General features: G+C 46.5%; 1 protein-coding gene across 1 annotated transcript in view; it reads right to left on the reverse strand.

Annotated features, from left to right (window-relative positions):
- LOC118965333 (cilia- and flagella-associated protein 47-like) overlaps positions 1–24,675 on the reverse strand; it is an 84,547-nt gene that overhangs the window by 57,233 nt on the left and 2,639 nt on the right. Inside the window, exons 5-23 of the mRNA XM_090242181.1 lie at positions 24,446–24,615; positions 24,208–24,350; positions 23,753–23,979; positions 23,049–23,244; positions 21,408–21,654; positions 19,807–19,959; positions 15,450–15,661; positions 14,888–14,977; positions 14,525–14,744; positions 14,028–14,272; positions 12,448–12,578; positions 12,243–12,365; positions 12,015–12,146; positions 10,844–10,921; positions 3,760–3,907; positions 3,522–3,607; positions 2,080–2,269; positions 707–795; positions 335–530 (exon numbers count right to left, since the gene is read on the reverse strand). Coding sequence (XP_090098307.1) covers positions 335–530; positions 707–795; positions 2,080–2,269; positions 3,522–3,607; positions 3,760–3,907; positions 10,844–10,921; positions 12,015–12,146; positions 12,243–12,365; positions 12,448–12,578; positions 14,028–14,272; positions 14,525–14,744; positions 14,888–14,977; positions 15,450–15,661; positions 19,807–19,959; positions 21,408–21,654; positions 23,049–23,244; positions 23,753–23,979; positions 24,208–24,350; positions 24,446–24,615 — 3,076 coding nt within the window. The remainder of the gene's footprint in view (positions 1–334; positions 531–706; positions 796–2,079; positions 2,270–3,521; positions 3,608–3,759; positions 3,908–10,843; positions 10,922–12,014; positions 12,147–12,242; positions 12,366–12,447; positions 12,579–14,027; positions 14,273–14,524; positions 14,745–14,887; positions 14,978–15,449; positions 15,662–19,806; positions 19,960–21,407; positions 21,655–23,048; positions 23,245–23,752; positions 23,980–24,207; positions 24,351–24,445; positions 24,616–24,675) is intronic.

Below are 24,675 nucleotides of genomic sequence, written 5' to 3' on the forward strand. Positions count from 1 at the left end.
GTCTAAGGCACTGCATCTCAGTGTTAGAGGCGTCACTACAGACCCTGGTTCAGGTGGTCTAAGGCACTGCATCTCAGTGCTAGAGGCGTCACTACAGACCCTGGTTCGATTACAGGCTGTATCACAACCGGCTGTGATTGGGAGTCCCACAGGGCGGCGCACAATTGTCCCAGAGTCGTCCAGGTTTGGCCGTCATTGTAAATAATAATTTGCTCTTAACTGATTTGTCAAGTTAAATAAATAAAAAACAATGAACTTTTGAGTGTTGTTATTATAATTATATTAACTGTCCACCAGAAGTGAGCTCTGAGGGTGAGGTGAGAGAGGGGTTAACCTGGTGGGACTCTCTCAGGAGAGAGGGAGACAGTGACCGACACACACTGCAGTGGCTCCAGTGTCCCAGCAGTAGGACAGACAATGAACAGCCCCTCATTGCTGCTGGTGCTACTGCCCCCTCCTGGTGTTACTGCAGCGCTGCAGTCAATCCTCCAGCTCAGCCTCTTGTCAGACACGTTCCTCAGCTCTACGGTCTGGAGACAACAGAGGAGAAGAGCTTCCAGCTGGTTGTAGCTCAGCCCAACAACACACAAACTGCCTCTCAGTTGGGAATATCAAGCTTTTTCTCTCTGCCAGCCATGAGAAACATCTGCCATTCAGAATCTACCTGCTTTAGTAGTTGGTGGAGTGGTGAGGTGACAGTAGCTACCTGAGTTTGTGAGGTAGTAGTAACTGAGCTAAAGGGCTCCAGATCAAACTGGAGACTTGATGGGGACATCTCCAGCGGGACACACAGGGCTGAGGGACACACAGGGACAGAATATATTAAGTGCTAATTACACAGCTCCTAAACCACTCTTATCTTCAACTTATTGTCTTATCACAGCTCCTAAACCACTCTTATTTTCAACCTATTGTCTTATCTCAGCTCCTAAACCTCTCTTATCTTCAACCTATTGTCTTATCTCAGCTCCTAAACCACTCTTATCTTCAACCTATTGTCTTATCACAGCTCCTAAACCCCTCTTATCTTCAACTTATTGTCTTATCTCAGCTCCCAAACCACTCTTATCTTCAACCTATTGTCTTATCACAGTTCCTAAACCACTCTTAGCTTCAACCTATTGTCTTATCTCAGCTCCTAAACCACTCTTATCTTCAACCTATTGTCTTATCACAGCTCCTCAACCACTCTTATCTTCAACCTATTGTCTTATCTCAGCTCATAAACCACTCTTATCTTCAACCTATTGTCTTATCACAGTTCCTAAACCACTCTTAGCTTCAACCTATTGTCTTATCACAGTTCCTAAACCACTCTTAGCTTCAACCTATTGTCTTATCTCAGCTCCCAAACCACTCTTATCTTCAACCTATTGTCTTATCACAGTTCCTAAACCACTCTTAGCTTCAACCTATTGTCTTATCTCAGCTCCCAAACCACTCTTATATTCAACCTATTGTCTTATCACAGTTCCTAAACCACTCTTAGCTTCAACCTATTGTCTTATCTCAGCTCCTAAACCTCTCTTATTTTCAACCTATTGTCTTATCTCAGCTCCTAAACCACTCTTATCTTCAACCTATTGTCTTATCTCAGCTCCTAAACCTCTCTTATCTTCAACCTATTGTCTTATCTCAGCTCCTAAACCACTCTTATCTTCAACCTATTTTCTTATCTCAGAGCCCTATGGAATGCTGAGTGTGTAGTGTCATTACTGTCTAGTATACTGCAGGGACAGAAACAACATAGCACATTGTGAGGTCATATGGAGTCTTACAAGTATTGGAAACAACGTTGGATGTGGATACAGTGGGAACATGTAGGTCTGAGAAAGTGTGATGTCATTGATGTTTGTGGAAATGTATGTAAATGTTAAGTTGTTTCTTGTTTTTGTCTGTTGTTTGTTTACTGTCAAGGAAAAGCAGCAAGAAAAGTTTTTAAAAAATAAAATATATATATATATATATATATATATTAAGTATACTGCAGGGACAGAACATCTCAGTCCATCTGTTCAGGCCAATGGTTCAGGCAGGCAACTGACACACTTTCTGACCCCGTATCTCCACTCCTCTAACCTGTGGCCTGCACCCTGCGTGATAGCGTCTCCATGGCGATGGGCAGTGGGCGCGGGGTGACGATGTGTTGGTCCCGGGAAGAGGAGGACTTGGGGACAGAGTTGGGAGGGGCGGAGGAGGAGGAAGAGGAGAAGGGAGGCATGCCCACACCGTTGACCGTCACAGGCAGGTTGAAGTCATACGCTGCCACCTGCAGGACAAACACAGGAACTACCGACTGATAGAGATGGGATGGGGTTTGGGTCAGTTCCGTTTGGTGTAATGGTGAGGTTAGGATCATGATTATGGTGGGGAGAACTTATCCTTGATGTCTCTGTGTTCAGGGAAAACATGTCTATTATAAACACAGATGTAGGTGGAGTACTGTGGAAGGTGTTTGATGTGTTCGTGATTAATAGACACAGATGTAGGTGGAGTACTGTGGAAGGTGGTTGATGTGTTGGTGATTAATAGACACAGATGTAGGTGGAGGACTGTGGAAGGTGGTTGATGTGTTGGTGATTAATAGACACAGATGTAGGTGGAGGACTGTGGAAGGTGGTTGATGTGTTGGTGATTAATAGACACAGATGTAGGTGGAGGACTGTGGAAGGTGATTAATAGACACAGATGTAGGTGGAGGACTGTGGAAGGTGGTTGATGTGTTGGTGATTAATAGACACAGATGTAGGTGGAGGACTGTGGAAGGTGGTTGATGTGTTGGTGATTAATAGACACAGATGTAGGTGGAGTACTGTGGAAGGTGATTGATGTGTTGGTGATTAATAGACACAGATGTAGGTGGAGTACTGTGGAAGGTGATTAATAGACACAGATGTAGGTGGAGGACTGTGGAAGGTGGTTGATGTGTTGGTGATTAATAGACACAGATGTAGGTGGAGGACTGTGGAAGGTGATTAATAGACACAGATGTAGGTGGAGGACTGTGGAAGGTGGTTGATGTGTTGGTGATTAATAGACACAGATGTAGGTGGAGGACTGTGGAAGGTGGTTGATGTGTTGGTGATTAATAGACACAGATGTAGGTGGAGGACTGTGGAAGGTGGTTGATGTGTTGGTGATTAATAGACACAGATGTAGGTGGAGGACTGTGGAAGGTGGTTGATGTGTTGGTGATTAATAGACACAGATGTAGGTGGAGGACTGTGGAAGGTGGTTGATGTGTTGGTTATTAATAGACACAGATGTAGGTGGAGGACTGTGGAAGGTGGTTGATGTGTTGGTGATTAATAGACACAGATGTAGGTGGAGGACTGTGGAAGGTGATTAATAGACACAGATGTAGGTGGAGTACTGTGGAAGGTGGTTGATGTGTTGGTGATTAATAGACACAGATGTAGGTGGAGGACTGTGGAAGGTGGTTGATGTGTCGGTGATTAATAGGTGAAAATGAGTATAGATGAGGGATAATGAAAACAGAGGAGGGAGGACGGAGCCCTTACTTGTTTAGGGGAGAACACCAGGCAACACTGGGCAGTCTGCTGCCCCTGTAAATCCATCACAAACACGTCTGGCTCCTGGCTCGTACCTGTAACACACCAACACCTGGCTCTCAATATTAGGCCTCCAGTTTAGTAATCCATACATCTAAATTGAACTAGGCTGACAGTTTATGACAGTCTATCTTCTCAGAGCATTTCAGTCACAGTCAATGTGTCTATCAATCAATCAAATACATACCTGCAGAGTGTGGAGGGAGGTGGATGGTGAAGTCAGTGTGTTCTGACAGGTCAAACTGGACCCGGGCCAGGGCAGAGGATCGGTTCCTCAGGGAGAACGGAACGCCACGACTGGAACCAGAATACACTCCGTGGAACAGGAAGGATTTCTGAGAGGAGGAGGAGGATAACTAAGATGAAGAGATGTTTCTGAGAGGAGGAGGAGGAGGATAACAAAGATGAAGAGATGTTTCTGAGAGGAGGAGGAGGATAACTAAGATGGAGAGATGTTTCTGAGAGGAGGAGGAGGATAACAAAGATGGAGAGATGTTTCTGAGAGGAGGAGGAGGATAACAAAGATGAAGAGATGTTTCTGAGAGGAGGAGGAGGATAACAAAGATGAAGAGATGTTTCTGAGAGGAGGAGGAGGATAACTAAGATGGAGAGATGTTTCTGAGAGGAGGAGGAGGATAACAAAGATGGAGAGATGTTTCTGAGAGGAGGAGGAGGATAACTAAGATGGAGAGATGTTTCTGAGAGGAGGAGGAGGATAACTAAGATGGAGAGATGTTTCTGAGAGGAGGAGGATAACTAAGATGGAGAGATGTTTCTGAGAGGAGGAGGAGGAGGATAAGTAAGATGGAGAGATGTTTCTGAGAGGAGGAGGATAACTAAGATGGAGAGATGTTTCTGAGAGGAGGAGGAGGAGGAGGAGGATAACTAAGATGGAGAGATGTTTCTGAGAGGAGGAGGAGGATAACTAAGATGGAGAGATGTTTCTGAGAGGAGGAGGAGGAGGATAACAAAGATGGAGAGATGTTTCTGAGAGGAGGAGGAGGATAACTAAGATGGAGAGATGTTTCTGAGAGGAGGAGGATAACTAAGATGGAGAGATGTTTCTGAGAGGAGGAGGAGGAGGATAAGTAAGATGGAGAGATGTTTCTGAGAGGAGGAGGAGGATAACTAAGATGGAGAGATGTTTCTGAGAGGAGGAGGATAAGTAAGATGGAGAGATGTTTCTGAGAGGAGGAGGAGGATAACAAAGATGGAGAGATGTTTCTGAGAGGAGGAGGATAACTAAGATGGAGAGATGTTTCTGAGAGGAGGAGGATAACTAAGATGGAGAGATGTTTCTGAGAGGAGGAGGAGGATAACTAAGATGGAGAGATGTTTCTGAGAGGAGGAGGAGGAGGATAAGTAAGATGGAGAGATGTTTCTGAGAGGAGGAGGATAAGTAAGATGGAGAGATGTTTCTGAGAGGAGGAGGAGGAGGATAACTAAGATGGAGAGATGTTTCTGAGACGAGGAGGAGGATAACTAAGATGGAGAGATGTTTCTGAGAGGAGGAGGAGGATAACTAAGATGGAGAGATGTTTCTGAGAGGAGGAGGAGGAGGATAAGTAAGATGGAGAGATGTTTCTGAGAGGAGGAGGATAAGTAAGATGGAGAGATGTTTCTGAGAGGAGGAGGAGGAGGAGGATAAGTAAGATGGAGAGATGTTTCTGAGAGGAGGAGGATAAGTAAGATGGAGAGATGTTTCTGAGAGGAGGAGGAGGAGGATAACTAAGATGGAGAGATGTTTCTGAGAGGAGGAATATTTAAGGAGTCTAAATATTTTACAGACCGAGTTGAATGTTTTGTTTTCTGACTGTGGCAAAAAAAACAGCCTTCAGAAAATGAACAGGTCTGCTCTGCTCTCTGAAAATGAACAGCTCAGCTCTGTTCTGCTCTCTGAAAATGAACAGATCGGCTCTGCTCTCTGAAAATGAACAGGTCTGTTCTGCTCTCTGAAAATGAACAGCTCAGCTTTGATCTCTGAAAATGAACAGCTCAGCTCTGCTCTCTGAAAATTAAAGAATGAAAAGGGAGAATCCAGTTAAAGGAGAGGGAGGATCCAGTTAAAGGAGAGGGAGGATCCAGTTAAAGGAGAGGGAGGATCCAGTTAAAGGAGAGGGAGGATCCAGTTAAAGGAGAGGGAGGATCCAGTTAAAGGAGAGGGAGGATCCAGTTAAAGGAGAGGGAGGATCCAGTTAAAGGAGAGGGAGGATCCAGGTAGAGGGAGGATCCAGTTAAAGGAGAGGGAGGATCCAGGTAGAGGGAGGATCCAGTTAAAGGAGAGGGAGGATCCAGTTAAAGGAGAGGGAGGATCCAGGTAGAGGGAGGATCCAGTTAAAGGAGAGGGAGGATCCAGTTAAAGGAGAGGGAGGATCCAGTTAAAGGAGAGGGAGGATCCAGTTAAAGGAGAGGGAGAATCCAGTTAACGGAGAGGGAGGATCCAGTTAAAGGAGAGGGAGGATCCAGTTAAAGGAGAGGGAGGATCCAGTTGGATCCAGCTGTAAGCGTGGCCTGCCCTCTTCAAAGCCTGCGTGGCCCAGCAGCTCATTCTACAGAGCCCAGCAGCTCAGTCTACAGAGCCCAGCAGCTCATTCTACAGAGCCCAGCAGCTCATTCTACAGAGCCCAGCAGATCATTCTACAGAGCCCAGCAGCTCATTCTACAGAGCCCAGCAGCTCATTCTACAGAGCCCAGCAGCTCATTCTACAGAGCCCAGCAGCTCATTCTACAGAGCCCAGCAGCTCATTCTACAGAGCCCAGCAGATCATTCTACAGAGCCCAGCAGCTCATTCTACAGAGCCCAGCAGCTCATTCTACAGAGCCCAGCAGATCATTCTACAGAGCCCAGCAGCTCATTCTACAGAGCCCAGCAGCTCATTCTATAGAGCCCAGCAGCTCATTCTACAGAGCCCAGCAGCTCATTCTATAGAGCCCAGAAGCTCATTCTACAGAGCCCAGAAGCTCATTCTACAGAGCCCAGCAGATCATTCTACAGAGCCCAGCAGATCATTCTACAGAGCCCAGCATATCATTCTACAGAGCCCAGCAGATCATTCTACAGAGCCCAGCAGCTCATTCTACAGAGCCCAGCAGCTCATTCTATAGAGCCCAGCAGCTCATTCTACAGAGCCCAGCAGCTCATTCTACAGAGCCCAGCAGCTCATTCTACAGAGCCCAGCAGCTCATTCTACAGAGCCCAGCAGCTCATTCTACAGAGCCCAGCAGCTCATTCTATAGAGCCCAGCAGCTCATTCTACAGAGCCCAGCAGCTCAGTCTACAGAGCCCAGCAGCTCATTCTACAGAGCCCAGCAGATCATTCTACAGAGCCCAGCAGCTCATTCTACAGAGCCCAGCAGCTCATTCTACAGAGCCCAGCAGCTCATTCTACAGAGCCCAGCAGCTCATTCTACAGAGCCCAGCAGCTCATTCTACAGAGCCCAGCAGCTCATTCTACAGAGCCCAGCAGCTCATTCTACAGAGCCCAGCAGATCATTCTACAGAGCCCAGCAGCTCATTCTACAGAGCCCAGCAGCTCATTCTATAGAGCCCAGCAGCTCATTCTACAGAGCCCAGCAGCTCATTCTATAGAGCCCAGAAGCTCATTCTACAGAGCCCAGCAGCTCATTCTACAGAGCCCAGCAGATCATTCTACAGAGCCCAGCAGATCATTCTACAGAGCCCAGCAGCTCATTCTACAGAGCCCAGCAGCTCATTCTACAGAGCCCAGCAGCTCATTCTACAAAGCCCAGCAGCTCATTCTACAGAGCCCAGCAGCTCAATCTACAGAGCCCAGCAGCTCATTCTACAGAGCCCAGCAGCTCATTCTACAGAGCCCAGCAGCTCATTCTACAGAGCCCAGCAGCTCATTCTACAGAGCCCAGCAGCTCATTCTACAGAGCCCAGCAGCTCATTCTACAGAGCCCAGCAGCTCATTCTACAGAGCCCAGCAGCTCATTCTATAGAGCCCAGCAGCTCATTCTATAGAGCCCAGCAGCTCAGTCTACAGAGCCCAGCAGCTCAATCTACAGAGCCCAGCAGCTCATTCTACAGAGCCCAGCAGCTCATTCTACAAAGCCCAGCAGCTCATTCTACAGAGCCCAGCAGCTCAATCTACAGAGCCCAGCAGCTCATTCTACAGAGCCCAGCAGCTCATTCTACAGAGCCCAGCAGCTCAGTCTACAGAGCCCAGCAGCTCATTCTACAGAGCCCAGCAGCTCATTCTATAGAGCCCAGCAGCTCATTCTACAGAGCCCAGCAGCTCATTCTACAGAGCCCAGCAGCTCATTCTACAGAGCCCAGCAGCTCATTCTACAGAGCCCAGCAGCTCATTCTACAGAGCCCAGCAGCTCATTCTACAGAGCCCAGCAGATCATTCTACAGAGCCCAGCAGCTCATTCTACAGAGCCCAGCAGCTCATTCTATAGAGCCCAGCAGCTCATTCTACAGAGCCCAGCAGCTCATTCTATAGAGCCCAGAAGCTCATTCTACAGAGCCCAGAAGCTCATTCTACAGAGCCCAGCAGCTCATTCTACAGAGCCCAGCAGCTCATTCTATAGAGCCCAGCAGCTCATTCTACAGAGCCCAGCAGCTCATTCTATAGAGCCCAGCAGCTCATTCTACAGAGCCCAGCAGCTCATTCTATAGAGCCCAGCAGATCATTCTACAGAGCCCAGCAGATCATTCTACAGAGCCCAGCAGCTCATTCTACAGAGCCCAGCAGCTCATTCTACAGAGCCCAGCAGATCATTCTACAGAGCCCAGCAGATCATTCTACAGAGCCCAGCAGATCATTCTACAGAGCCCAGCATATCATTCTACAGAGCCCAGCAGCTCATTCTACAGAGCCCAGCAGCTCATTCTACAGAGCCCAGCAGCTCATTCTATAGAGCCCAGCAGCTCATTCTACAGAGCCCAGCAGCTCATTCTACAGAGCCCAGCTAAGGAGCTGAGACAAACACTCCAAAGGAAAACATGTCAATTCTGATTTTTTTAAAAGAACTCCCCATTGCAAAAAGGAAGAAGGACTATTCACACACAACAAGTTGTCTATTTTTGTGTGTGAACCACCTTCTCATTTCAAGGCAGTGAACACCACCACATTCATCTTGTTCTGTTGGAAAAGGGGTTTCCATTCATTTCAAACCAGGAAGCAGCAGACTTTGTTGTTATGATGAATTGGTATGGATTGTTTGTTTTCCACAACTCAGCAGAAAAGGACTAGAGAGGCTGTAGTGTGCTCCTGACAGGGCATATTCAGGACACGCTGTGTGTTTCGTACACACACACACACACACACACACACACAGACTGCTGTAGTGTGCTCCTGACAGGGCATATTCAGGACACGCTGTTATGCTCTGCTGTTCTGTGTGTTTCGTACACACACACACACACACACACAGACACATACACAGACACAGACACACAGACACACAGACACACACACACACACACACACGTGGCAAGAAAAAGTATGTGAACCCTTTGGAGTTACCTGGATTTCTGAATAAATTGGTCATCACATTTGATCTGATCTTCATCTAAGTCACAACAACAGACAACACAGTCTGCTTAAACTAATAACACACCAATTATTGTATTTTTCTTGTCTATATTACATCATTTAAACATTCACAGTGTAGGTTGGAAAAAGTATGTGAACCCCCAGGCTAATGACTTCTCCAAAAGATAATTGGAGTCAGGAGTCAGCTAACCTGGAGTCCAATCAATGAGATGAGATTGGAGATGTTGGTTAGAGCTGCCCTGCCCTATAAAAACACTCACAAAATGTGAGTTTGCTATTCACAAGAAGCATTGCCTGATGGGAACCATGCCTCGAACAAGAGAGATCTCAGAAGACCTAAGATTAAGAATTGTTGACCTGCACGAAGATGGAAAGGGTTACAGAAGTATCTCTAAAAGCCGTGATGTTCATCAGTTCACTGTAAGACAACGTGTCTAGAAGTGGAGAAAGTTCAGCACTGTTGCTACAGGAGAGGCCGTCCTGCAAAGATGACTGCAAGAGCACAGCGCAGAATGTTTAATGAGGTTAAGAGTGTTAGCTAAAGACTTACAGAAATCTCTGGAACATGCTAATATCTCTGACGAGTCTACGATACGTAAAACACTAAACAAGAATGGTGTTCATGGGAGGACACCCCGGAAGAAGCCACTGCTGTCTCAAAAAAAACAATGCAGCACATTTGAAGTTAACAAAAGAGCATCTGGATGTTCCACAGCGCTTCTGGCAAAATATTCTGTGGACAGATTAAACCACAGTTGAGTTGTTTGGAAGGAACACACACCATTATGTGCAGAGAAAAAAAAGCCACATTGTTTGTGTGTTATTAGTTTAAGCACACTATGTTGGTCTGTTGTTGTGACTTAGATGAAGATCAGATCAAATGTTATGAACAATGTATTCAGAAATCCAGGTCATTCCAAAGGGTTCACATACTTTTTCTTGCCACTGTACATACACACATACAGTGGGGCAAAAAAGTATTTAGTCAGCCACCAATTGTGCAAGTTCTCCCACTTAAAAAGATGAGAGAGGCCTGTAATTTTCATCATAGGTACACTTCAATTTTTTGTAATAAAAAAAAAAATTACCCCTTTTTCTCCCCAATTTCAATGTATCCAATTATTTTAGTAGCTACTATCTTGTCTCATCGCTACAACTCCCGTACGGGCTCGGGAGAGATGAAGGTTGAAAGTCATGCGTCTTCTGATACACAACCCAACCAGCCGTACTGCTTCTTAACACAGCGCGCATCCAACCCGGAAGCCAGCCGCACCAATGCGTCGGAGGAAACACCGTGCACCTGGCAACCTTGGTTAGCGTGCACTACGCCCGGCCCGCCACAGGAGTCGCTGGTGCGCGATGAGACAAGGACATCCCTACCGACCAAGCCCTCCCTAACCCGGACGACGCTAGGCCAATTGTGCGTCGCCCCACGGACCTCCCGGTCGCGGCCGGTTACGACAGAGCCTGGGCGCGAACCCAGGGACTCTGATGGCACAGCTGGCGCTGCAGTACAGCGCCCTTAACCACTGCGCCACCCGGGAAGTCCCGGTACACTTCAACTGTGACCAGGGGGGGGGGGCTCCACATATGAACTCACCATGTTGATGTTTACCAGGGGGGCTCCACATATGAACTCACCACATTGATGTCCACCAGGGGGGGGGGGGGGGGCTCCACATATGAACTGACCACGTTGATGTCCACCAGGGGGGGGGGGGGGGGGGGCTCCACATATGAACTCACCACGTTGATGTCCACCAGAGGGGGCTCGACCGACCCGCCCACTCTCAGCTCCAGAGATTTCATGTTCCTTAGAGCTATCTGCAACACACACACCTCGTTAGACAAGCTCATCCATCATGACTATCTGGGTTTCTGAAATAATGACAGGTAAGACTAGAGGTTATTTAGGTTTCTGAAATAATGACAGGTAAGACTAGAGGTTATTTAGGTTTCTGAAATAATGACAGGTAAGACTAGAGGTTATTTATGTTTCTGAAATAATGACAGGTAAGACTAGAGGTTATTTAGGTTTCTGAAATAATGACAGATAAGACTAGAGGTTATTTAGGTTTCTGAAATAATGACAGGTAAGACTAGAGGTTATTTAGGTTTCTGAAATAATGACAGGTAAGACTAGAGGTTATTTAGGTTTCGGAAATAATGACAGGTAAGACTAGAGGTTATTTAGGTTTCTGAAATAATGACAGATAAGACTAGAGGTTATTTAGGTTTCTGAAATAATGACAGGTAAGACTAGAGGTTATTTAGGTTTCTGAAATAATGACAGATAAGACTAGAGGTTATTTAGGTTTCTGAAATAATGACAGATAAGACTAGAGGTTATTTAGGTTTCTGAAATAATGACAGATAAGACTAGAGGTTATTTAGGTTTCTGAAATAATGACAGATAAGACTAGAGGTTATTTAGGTTTCTGAAATAATGACAGGTAAGACTAGAGGTTATTTAGGTTTCTGAAATAATGACAGATAAGACTAGAGGTTATTTATGTTTCTGAAATAATGACAGATAAGACTAGAGGTTATTTATGTTTCTGAAATAATGACAGGTAAGACTAGAGGTTATTTAGGTTTCTGAAATAATGACAGGTAAGACTAGAGGTTATTTAGGTTTCTGAAATAATGGCAGGTAAGACTAGAGGTTATTTATGTTTCTGAAATAATGACAGATAAGACTAGAGGTTATTTATGTTTCTGAAATAATGACAGATAAGACTAGAGGTTATTTATGTTTCTGAAATAACGACAGATAAGACTAGAGGTTATTTAGGTTTCGGAAATAATGAAATAATAATGTCATTATTTGTAGAGACCATGATATGTTGTGTGTTTGTAGAGACTTTTTAATATGTTGTGTGTTTGTACAGACTTGTTGGGTGTCTGTTTCCTTCACCTCCACTCTGGTGTCAAACTTCATGACAGCTCCGGGGTTGAGGTGCACCTGGACCTCTGCCTGCCCCCCCACAGGTACCACACCCTCGGTGGGGGTCACCACCATGCCAGGCAGGGGGTACACGTCCAACACCTGATACACACACACACACACACACACACACGCTATACCTCTATAAAACACACTCACAAGTATAAATGGTACAAAGACCCGGTGTGGAGTGTGTACCTGGAAGTAGGCATGGTTGTGTCCTGTGTTGTGTAGCGTTGCGGTCCTGACGGAGGGGAAGATGAGAGGTACTGATCCAAACACCAGATGTTTCTCAGCCAGCTGCACACTGGATGAACCAAGCTGGAGGGAGGGGAATGGGATCTCTCTCTACATTAACAATCACAGGAACCTCAACTACAGAAACACACAGATACACACACACCTTGGCCAGACATCGTAGCTGTGCGGTGTTTCCCTGGTGAACACACAGGTCAAACTGTCCCTCCAGAGGAGAGGAGAAAGAGGGATGCCACATCACCTCACAGTCTAACTCCCTGTACGCCTCCACAGTACCTGGCAGAGAGAAGAGGAGGGAGAGAGGGAGGGAGAGACAGAAAGGGTGGTAGGGAGAGAGAGCGATACTAGAGACACGTACATCACCATACAGAACATATAGAGACTAGACTACAGTACATCACCATACAGTACATATAGAAGACTAGACTACAGAACAGCACCATACAGAACATATAGAGACTAGACTAAAGTACATCACCATAAAGAACATATAGAAGACTAGACTACAGTACATCACCATACAGTACATACAGTGGGGAGAACAAGTATTTGATACACTGCCGATTTTGCAGGTTTTCCTCCCCCAGAACAACACGGCAGGACCGGGTCAATGACCTGAAGAGAGCTGGGACCACAGTCTCAAAGAAAACCATTAGTAACACACTACGCCGTCATGGATTAAAATCCTGCAGTGCACACAAGGTCCCCCTGCTCAAGCCAGCGCATGTCCAGGCCCGTCTGAAGTTTGCCAATGACCATCTGGATGATCCATAGGAAGAATGGGAGAAGGTCATGTGGTCTGATGAGACAAAAATAGAGCTTTTTGGTCTAAACTCCACTAGCCGTGTTTGGAGGAAGAAGAAGGATGAGTACAACCCCAAGAACACCATCCCAACCGTGAAGCATGGAGGTGGAAACATCATTCTTTGGGGATGCTTTTCTGCAAAGGGGACAGGACGACTGCACCGTATTGAGGGGAGGATGGATGGGGCCATGTATCGCGAGATATTGGCCAACAACCTCCTTCCCTCAGTAAGAACATTGAAGATGGGTCGTGGCTGGGTCTTCCAGCATGACAATGACCCGAAACCCACAGCCAGGGCAACTAAGGAGTGGCTCTGTAAGAAGCATCTCAAGGTCCTGGAGTGGCCTAGCCAGTCTCCAGACCTGAACCCAATAGAAAATATTTGTAGGGAGCTGAAAGTCCGTATTGCCCAGAGACAGCCCCGAAACCTAAAGGATCTGGAGAAGGTCTGTATGGAGGAGTGGGCCAAAATCCCTGCTGCAGTGTGTGCAAACCTGGTCAAGAACTACAGGAAACGTATGATCTCTGTAAATGCAAACAAAGGTTTCTGTACCAAATATTAAGTTCTGCTTTTCTGATGTATCAAATACTTATGTCATGCAATAAAATGCAAATTAATTACTTAAAAATCATACAATGTGATTTTCTGTATTTTTGTTTTAGAGTCCGTCTCTCACAGTTGAAGTGCACCTATGATAAAAAGTACAGACCTCTACATGCTTTGTAAGTAGGAAAACCTGCAAAATCGGCAGTGTTTCAAATACTTGTTCTCCCCACTGTATGGAAGACTAGACTACAGAACATATAGAAGACTAGATTACAGTACATCACCATACAGAACATATAGAAGACTAGACTACAGTACATATTAAGGACTACAGTAGTGTGTGGTTTTGATAAGGCCCAGAGCAGCAGCCTACCTGTGGCTGGGCGTATGGAGAAGGCCAGGCCCGTCTCTGTGATGATAGGCCTCCAGGTGAAGTCAGCCGGGTGGTTCCTGGGGTTGACCAGGGTCACAGTACCCCTGTAGCCCGACTGGGCCAGGTAGCTGGGGGAAGGGGACAGGACCACCTGGCTCTGGGACAGCTGGAGGACCACAGGGACCAGCTGGGACTGAACCAGGACATGGCTTCGGTGATGACTATTCACCGTGTAGGAGATTGACCTGTGAGAGGGAGATGGAATCTACCAGTCAAATGTCAGCCAGGCAGTCAGTTAATCAATCAATAAGAATTGGACTCGATTTGGTTTGTCAATTATCAATTTAGGAAACCTCTATATATAAAGAGAGAGAGAGAGAGAGAGAGAGAGAGAGAGAGAGAGAGAGAGAGAGAGAGAGAGAGAGAGAGAGAGAGAGAGAGAGAGAGAGAGAGACAGAGACAGAGACAGACAACCAGCCACACACACAGTGACTAACTTGTGGAACTTTCCCAGCTTGGTGCTCTCTAAGACGAGGGGCAGGGTGGCTCTGGAGAGGGGGGGCAGCACGTGGGACAGTGGACTGGAGCGCTGCAGCTCAGGACAGCAGTCTAACTCCAGCTGCACCCACACATACACCTGCAGGTTGTTCACCAGGTCCAGGTTCCTCACACACACTGAGGCCACACACACCTCACCAAAATCTATTAAGGACGGGCCTGGAAGGGGAGGAGGGGAAACCAAACTCTGATTCACATCTTTAAAATGCTAATTTAGTGAATATTCTCTTCATCAGCCATGGGAGGGACAAGAGGGCTTATTAAGATTCCTAATGCAAACAAAGACTGCATGCGTTTCTCACCTATGACTACATGGTGGAGCTGCTGAACTGTCAGGGTGCGACTGCAGTCTGCCACCTCCTGGTTGGTGGAGGGTAGTGCATTGATGCCCTCTGTCACCTGGACAGCAGCGGGTTAAAGAATGATAGAGACAGAGGAATACCATACAGTCAGTCAAGAAACACCAGATATAGAATGATAGAGACAGAGGAATTCCATACAGTCAGATACAGAATGATAGAGACAGAGGAATTCCATACAGTCAGTCAGGAAACATCAGATACAGAATGATAGAGACAGGAATTCCATACAGTCAGTCAGGAAACACCAGATATAGAATGATAAAGGGAGGTGATTGCATACAGTCAGTCAGGAAACACCAGATACAGAATGATAAAGGGAGGTGATTGCATACAGTCAGTCAGGAAACACCAGATACAGAATGATAAAGGGAGGTGATTGCATACAGTCAGTCAGGAAACACCAGATATAGAATGATAAAGGGAGGGGATTGCAGAGGCTAAAACAGGTAACTGTAGACTTTAGAGGACCCATGAAAAATGGTTTACCAGAGACTTTAAACACCCTGCTTTAACTGCCATACCTGTCTGAATCTGGACCTGGTCTCCATGGCAGCCAGCATACAGGTGGTCAATAGCTGGCTATGTCCCTGGTCGACGCTATGCCCCTCCTGGCTGTGATTGGACTCCAGGTCCCTCAGAGAGAGCTGGGGGGTGAGGAGTCCTGCGGCAGGCCGGAGCCCAATGTCTACGTTGTCCTCCACCTCACCATGCAGCCTGAGCATACATATGGAAAACATCGTCAGATACCGCCTTGTTGTCAGCCTACAGCACATATTGAGGGGATTTTATTCAACTGGCCAGGTTGCACTGGGGCATGGCCCGTCACGTGACTGGGCGAAGCTGGTGAGGGAGGCGCGCTCTGCTCATATTATCAACAAGTCAGCGTGATGCATCGTTCAGAAACATCTATTTTTCATCAAATAGAGTATATGTTTGAACCTTCAAACTAGTTTTCATTGGGAAGGCAGATAAAGCTTTCCATTCAAAAGAGAAGTGTAGAGTGCCAGATGAATCAGGTCCCCTCATTGGTCGACGTTTTAGAAGGGGAGTGGCTAGGACCGAGCTTTGGAAAGAGGGGAGGGGTGGATTTGTCAGTTTCAGTTTGCAGTTTCAGTTCTTGCTTAAAATGTTGAACCCACTAAGCAATTACCGCCAGGCGACGTCTTTTGGACTTTAGTCCGGCTGTCTTATTCAGGTATTTTTGTGGTGCGGTCTGGACCGGCCTTGATTTCAACATCCACTGATTTAGATTTTTGATCCGGTCTGGACAATATTTGAACCATTCATAGACATCTATATTTGGTTCAGATTTGGTCCAGTCCAGACCAGCCTTGATTTGACCCCAAAAAACAAGTCTATGATTGGCCTATGGGACTCCCAATCACGGCCGGTTGTGATACAGCCTGGAATTGAACCAGGGTCTATAGTGACACCTCTAACTCTGAGATGCAGTGCCTTAGACCGTTGCACCACTCGGGAGCACAGTACAGTACAGTAGAGCACAATACAGTAGAGCACAATACAGTACATGTACTCTACTCTACTGAACTAAACTGTACTCCATAGTACTTTACTGAATAAAACTCAACTGTCCCGTACCATAGTATACTCTACAGTACTTTACTGTACTGTAATGTGATTTTCAAATGTGTGAAACAGCCTAGACGTCTATGATGTGTTCAGATTTGGAGGGGGGGGCTCATCTGAATAATAATAATAATACCCAGCATGCTTTGCAAGTGTTTGCTTTCAACATTTACATTTTGGTCATTCATTTATCCAGAGCAACTGGCAGTCAGTGCATTCAATCAAGGTAGATAAAAAACAGCATATCACAGTCATAGCAAGAAAATAAAAAATGTGTAGCCGTTACTGAGAATGTTATTATAGTTGAAGTGGCCTTCTAGTTCATTCAGTATGTTAAACTATTTTGAACATCATTGATGCCAGTTTTAAAGCTTTTGAAAAATCTAACATAAGTGAATGTGACTGATGGGAGCATTAATAAATCACAGTCTTCAGTTGGCTCCTAATTCCTATGTTATTGTGATATACAGTCATGCTTACTTCATTGATAATGTGCAGAAATTTGTCCATAGAATCATTGACTGAAAAATACATGCACATATTTTCAAAGTCTGTAAATGACACATTTTCAACATCCAGAAAATACGCATTTTCAACGTCAGAAAATAAGGCGTTTCTTTGACGTCCGACGTGAAATGCTTTAAAAGTCTGGTCATGGCTCACATCAACACCATTATCCCAGAAACCCTAGACCCACTCCACTTTGCATACCGCCCCAACAGATCCACAGATGATGCAATCTCTATTGCACTCCACACTGCCCTTTCACACCTGAACAAAAGGAATACCTATGTGAGAATGCTATTCATTGACTACAGCTCAGCGTTCAACAGCATAGTGCCCTCCAAGCTCATCACTAAGCTAAGGACCCTGGGACTAAACACCTGCCTCTGCAACTGGATCCTGGACTTCCTGACAGGCCGCCCCCAGGTGGTAAAGGTAGGTAACAACACATCCGCCACGCTGATCATCAACACGGGGGCCCCTCAGGGGTGTGTGCTCAGTCCCCTCCTGTACTCCCTGTTCACTCATGACTGCACGGCCAGGCACGACTCCAACACCATCAATGAGTTTGCTGATTTACACAACAGTGGTAGGCCTGATCACCGACAACGATGAGACAGCCTATAGGGAGGAGGTCAGAGACCTGACCGTGTGGTGCAAGGACAACAACCTCTCCCTCAACGTGATCAAGACAAAGGAGATTATTGTGGACTACAGGAAAAGGAGGACCGAGCATGCCACCATTCTCATCGACAGGGCTTTAGTGAAGCAGGTTGAGAGCCAAGTTCCTTGATGTCCACATCACCAACAAACTAACATGGTCCAAGCACACCAAGACAGTCGTGAAGGAGACTCAGGAGACTGAAAAGATTTGGCATGGGTCCTCAGATCCTCAAAAGGTTTTACAGCTGCACCATCGAGAGCATCCTGGTTGCATCACTGCTTCTACGCTGCTGCTACTCTCTGTTATTATCTATGCATAGGCACTTTAATAACTCTACCTACATGTACATATTACCTCAATTACCTCGACACGGGTGCCCCCGCATATTGACTCTGTACCGGTACCCCCTGTATATAGCCCCGCTATTGACTCTGTATCGGTACCCCCTGTATATAGCCTCCATATTGACTCTGTACCGGTACCCCCTGTATATAGCCTCCACATTGACTCTGTACCGGTACCCCCTGTATATAGCCTCCACATTGACTCTGTACCGGCACCCCCTGTATATAGCCTCCACATTGACTCTGTACCGGCACCCCCTGTATATAGCCTCCACATTGACTCTGTACCGGTACCTCCTGTATATAGCCTCCACATTGACTCTGTACCGGTACCCCCTGTATAAAGCCTCCACATTGACTCTGTACCGGTACCCCCTGTATATAGCCTCCACATTGACTCTGTACCAGTACCCCCTGTATATAGCCTCCACATTGACTCTGTACCGGTACCCCCTGTATATAGCCTCCACATTGACTCTGTACCGGTACCCCCTGTATATAGCCTCCACATTGACTCTGTAACGGTACCCCCTGTATATAGCCTCCACATTGACTCTGTACCGGTACCCCCTGTATATAGCCTCCACATTGACTCTGTACCGGTACCCCCTGTATATAGCCTCCACATTGACTCTGTAACGGTACCCCCTGTATATAGCCTCCACATTGACTCTGTAACGGTACCCCCTGTATATAGCCTCCACATTGACTCTGTAACGGTACCCCCTGTATATAGCCTCCACATTGACTCTGTACCGGTACCCCCTGTATATAGCCTCCACATTGACTATGTACCAGTACCCCCTGTATATAGCCTCCACATTAACTCTGTACCGGTACCCCCTGTATATAGCCTCCACATTGACTCTGTACTGGTACCCCCTGTATATAGCCTCCACATTGACTCTGTACCAGTACCCCCTGTATATAGCCTCCACATTGACTCTGTAACGGTACCCCCTGTATATAGCCTCCACATTGACTCTGTACCGGTACCCCCTGTATATAGCCTCCACATTGACTCTGTACCAGTACTCCCTGTACATAGCTTCCACATTGACTCTGTACCAGTACCCCCTGTATATAGCCTCCACATTGACTCTGTACCAGTACTCCCTGTAAATAGCCTCCACATTGACTCTGTACCGGTACCCCCTGTATATAGCCTCCACATTGACTCTGTACCGGTACCCCCTGTATATAGCCTCCACATTGACTCTGTACCGGTACCCCCTGTATATAGCCTCCACATTGACTCTGTACCAGTACCCCTGTATATAGCCTCCACATTGACTCTGTACCAGTACTCCCTGTAAATAGCCTCCACATTGACTCTGTACCGGTACCCCCTGTATATAGCCTCCACATTGACTCTGTACCGGTACCCCCTGTATATAGCCTCCACATTGACTCTGTACCGGTACCCCCTGTATATAGCCTCCACATTGACTCTGTACCGGTACCCCCTGTATATAGCCTCCACATTGACTCTGTACCGGTACCCCCTGTATATAGCCTCCACATTGACTCTGTACTGGTACCCCCTGTATATAGCCTCCACATTGACTCTGTGCCGGTACCCCCTGTATAAAGCCCCGCTATTGTTATTTACTGCTGCTCTTTAATGATTTGTTATTCTTTTCAGCACCTGAAATGTGTGTGATTTCAAGTCTTTTCAGGGTCATTTTGCTTACTGGGTAGCTCTTTGGTTGTGGGTGCCAAGATTACAACATACAGAACACACATCCCACTCTGTCTACCTCGCAGTGGTTTTCTGCAAGCGTGTCTTTCGCAGGCTCCTGATGAAGGCTAGGTAGTGATCTCTGTGTCTCTGTCTCTGCTGCTTCTCCTCCTTCGTGAAGGAAAAGTCAGGGTCCTCGTAGCGGTAACGCTCCACCCCCGTGAAGATGGTCCTGGGTGGAGGGAGAGAGGATATAAGCAGTTCATAAGAGTTCATAGGCAGAACATAGGGGCTACATAGGACTTTACAGAACATAGGGGCTACATAGGACTTTACAGAACATAGGGGCTACATAGGACTTTACAAGAACACGGATGCAAATTGTAAACCAACTGCGCTGACTGCCCAGACATCTGGTCACTTTAATAATGCCACTTTAATAATGTTTACATATCTTGCATTACTCATCTCATGTGTATATACTGTATCTTATACCTTCTATTGCATCTCCCCTATGACACTCGGTTATCGCTCATCCATATATTTATATGTACATATTCTTATTCCATCCCTTTACTTAGATTTGTGTGTATTAGGTAGTTGTTGTGGAATTGTTAGAATACTTGTTACATATTACTGCACTGTCGGAACTAGAAGCACAAGCATTTCACTACACTCGCATTAACATTCTATGTGACCAATAGAATTTGATTTGATCTGGCTAGTAGGTCCCTGCAAACCTGACTGCACTGATACTATTTCCATCATTACTATTAGTAGCACTGATACTATTTCCATCATTACTATTAGTAGTACTGATACTATTTCCATCATTACTATTAGTAGCACTAATACTATTTCCATCATTACTATTAGTAGTACCGATACTATTTCCATCATTACTATTAGTAGTACCGATACTATTTCCATCATTACTATTAGTAGTACTGATACTATTTCCATCATTACTATTAGTAGTACTGATATTATTTCCATCATTACTATTAGTAGTACCGATACTATTTCCATCATTACTATTAGTAGTACTGATACTATTTCCATCATTACTATTAGTAGTACTGATACTATTTCCATCATTACTATTAGTAGTACTGATACTATTTCCATCATTACTATTAGTAGTACTGATACTATTTCCATCATTACTATTAGTAGTACTGATACTATTTCCATCATTACTATTAGTAGTACTGATACTATTTCCATCATTACTATTAGTAGTACTGATACTATTTCCATCATTACTATTAGTAGTACTGATACTATTTCCATCATTACTATTAGTAGTACTGATACTATTTCCATCATTACTATTAGTAGTACTGATACTATTTCCATCATTACTATTAGTAGTACTGATACTATTTCCATCATTACTATTAGTAGTACTGATACTATTTCCATCATTACTATTAGTAGTACTGATACTATTTCCATCATTACTATTAGTAGCACTGATACTATTTCCATCATTACTATTAGTAGTACTGATACTATTTCCATCATTACTATTAGTAGTACTGATACTATTTCCATCATTACTATTAGTAGTACTGATACTATTTCCATCATTACTATTAGTAGTACTGATACGGCTCTGGAATAGGTCACAGGGTGCCATGGCAGATACTCTCTAACTGCCCGTATAACTCAGATGACCTGTAGGTTGTGTCTGGAGAGGCAGGGCGGATGCTGCAGGCCCTGTCGTTGGGGAAGGCCAGTAGCTCTCGCCGGCTACCGTCGAGACTCTGGTTCCTACGGTGGCTCTGGCTCTGACCGTGGCTGTGGAGCCGGGTCTTGGCCGTGCTGAGGACAGCTGCCCGCACCAATCCCACACACCTGCCCAGCTCACTGGAGGGCACCCGGGCATACTGGCCTGTCTCATTGGTCACAGCCGGGGTGATTCCTGATACATCACAGACAAAACAATGACTGGGTGGGTCCAATAACAGGTTGAAGATAGAATGCCAGACAATACTTTGAAGAACTATACAGTATGGGACAGGGCAGTGAGGGGTTCAGTGTGAACTATACCGTATGGGAAGGAGATCAGTGGACAGGGCAGTGAGGGGTTCAGTGTGAACTATACAGTATGGGAAGGAGATCAGTGGACAGGGCAGTGAGGGGTTCAGTGTGAACTATACAGTATGGGAAGGAGATCAGAGGAGGGCAGTGAGGGGTTCAGTGTGAACTATACAGTATGGGACAGGGCAGTGAGGGGTTCAGTGTGAACTATACAGTATGGGAAGGAGATCAGAGGACAGGGCAGTGAGGGGTTCAGTGTGAACTATACAGTATGGGACAGGGCAGTGAGGGGTTCAGTGTGAACTATACAGTATGGAAAGGAGATCAGAGGACAGGGCAGTGAGGGGTTCAGTGTGAACTATACAGTATGGGAAGGAGATCAGAGGACAGGGCAGTGAGGGGTTCAGTGTGAACTATACAGTATGGGACAGGGCAGTGAGGGGTTCAGTGTGAACTATACAGTATGGGACAGGGCAGTGAGGGGTTCAGTGTGAACTATACCGTATGGGAAGGAGATCAGAGGACAGGGCAGTGAGGGGTTCAGTGTGAACTATACAGTATGGGAAGGAGATCAGTGGACAGGGCAGTGAGGGGTTCAGTGTGAACTATACAGTATGGGAAGGAGATCAGTGGACAGGGCAGTGAGGGGTTCAGTGTGAACTATACAGTATGGGACAGGGCAGTGAGGGGTTCAGTGTGAACTATACAGTATGGGAAGGAGATCAGAGGACAGGGCAGTGAGGGGTTCAGTGTGAACTATACAGTATGGGAAGGAGATCAGTGGACAGGGCAGTGAGAGGTTCAGTGTGAACTATACAGTATGGGAAGGAGATCAGTGGACAGGGCAGTGAGGGGTTCAGTGTGAACTATACAGTATGGGAAGGAGATCAGTGGACAGGGCAGTGAGGGGTTCAGTGTGAACTATACAGTATGGGAAGGAGATCAGTGGACAGGGCAGTGAGGGGTTCAGTGTGAACTATACAGTATGGGAAGGAGATCAGAGGACAGGGCAGTGAGGGGTTCAGTGTGAACTATACAGTATGGGAAGGAGATCAGAGGAGGGCAGTGAGGGGTTCAGTGTGAACTATACAGTATGGGAAGGAGATCAGTGGACAGGGCAGTGAGGGGTTCAGTGTGAACTATACAGTATGGGAAGGAGATCAGAGGAGGGCAGTGAGGGGTTCAGTGTGAACTATACAGTATGGGAAGGAGATCAGAGGAGGGCAGTGAGGGGTTCAGTGCTGGCTGTGTGCAGGGGGTGGTGTTGGGTCTCACCGGGGTTGAGTTTGGGTGTCTCGCATGCGGTCTGCGCTCGGCAAACAGCTGACAGGTGCAGGGTGATGGTGTGGAAGCTGCGGAGGCGGAGCTTGATGGAGGAGGGCTCCAGGTGTACCACCTGACCCAGCAGCTCCAGCACCTGTTTCACCTTGAACATCCCCATCTGGTGGGGGGCGAAGGACAGCACCACGTCCTGGACAAAAACACAGATCGATGATTCTGATTTCTGTCAGACTCAGGGAGGATATGGAGGATATTGATAATTCATCCTCTCTGTCTGTTCCGTCAGAGAGGATGCTTGGAGGAGACTGGGGTTGTCTCCAAAATGCCTCCTTATTTCCTATATAATGTACAACTTTAGGGCCCAGACACTCTGTATAGTGGACTACTTTCCTCTGGCCAAAATAAGGAGCCATCTGAGCCTGGACCAGGGATGTCTACCTGGCTCTGTCCTGGGGAGATGGTTCCACTAGTGGGGTCACTGATGAAGTTGACCATCTGTCTACCTGGCTCTGCTCTGGGGAGATGGTTCCACTAGGAGGGTCACTGATGAAGTTGACCATCTATCTACCTGGCTTTGTCCTGGGGAGATGGTTCCACTAGGAGGGTCACTGATGAAGTTGACCATCTATCTACCTGGCTCTGCCCTGGGGAGATGGTTCCACTAGTGGGGTCACTGATGAAGTTGACCATCTATATACCTGGCTTTGTCCTGGGGAGATGGTTCCACTAGTGGGGTCACTGATGAAGTTGGCCATCTTTCGGAACTTGAAGGTGACAGGGAGTAGAGGGGAGAGGTTGCGGAGCACACACAGGACGTCCACACGCTCTCCCATCAGGCACTGCTGGAAGCTGAAGCTGTGGCCGGGGCTGGGCACCAGGGAGACAGGGAGGGCTGAGCCAGTCACCGCCAGCTCCACACAGTAACCTGGGGATAGAGGTCAGGGCTTAGGGGTCAGAGAGGTCAGGGGTCAAGTACAAGACAGTCCCAGATCAAGCACAACACTTCTGTTATAGCTGTTGTACACATGTCAGTCAGTACCCCTCACCAGAGAATGGCTTCAATTGTTGTTTTTACTAATGATATAATATACACTGTTAAATTGCAGCATGTTGTTCCTGCTATTGGTAAGGAACAGACTGAGGCTTGCTGTACCATTGTGGGGAGGTACAGTGGAGTGCTGCTGGTGGTTGAAGCCATCTTTACTTCCCACTGTCTGAAACTTGAGGAAGAGTGAGTAGTCTTGTTTACTGGCTGCTGCTGAGGCCCCACTGGTGTTCTGCTCCTCCCTGCTCCTTCTGAAGAACAGAACAACCATTATATACTGCCTGTTATAATATCTTTATACACATTTATACCCCCACATAGACACACACACAGGAGGGCTGGATACCTTCTGCTGACAGGACGGAAGCAGACCCACAGAGTGGTTCTGTCGTAGGGTCTCAGTCGTCCCTCGTTGGGCACACAGGCGATCACAGTGGAGGGATCCACAGCGGTGGCCCTGTTACGAACACTCCTCTCTAGCAGCGCTGCGTCTGTACTCCTCTGGAGGTCAAAGCCCTGATGAAACACACACACAAAGACACACAAACACACAGGCAGACACACACAGACACACAC

This window comes from Oncorhynchus mykiss, chromosome 7 (genome assembly GCF_057628025.1).
Source record: "Oncorhynchus mykiss isolate SJ-2025 chromosome 7, ASM5762802v1, whole genome shotgun sequence".
Taxonomy (NCBI): domain Eukaryota; kingdom Metazoa; phylum Chordata; class Actinopteri; order Salmoniformes; family Salmonidae; genus Oncorhynchus; species Oncorhynchus mykiss.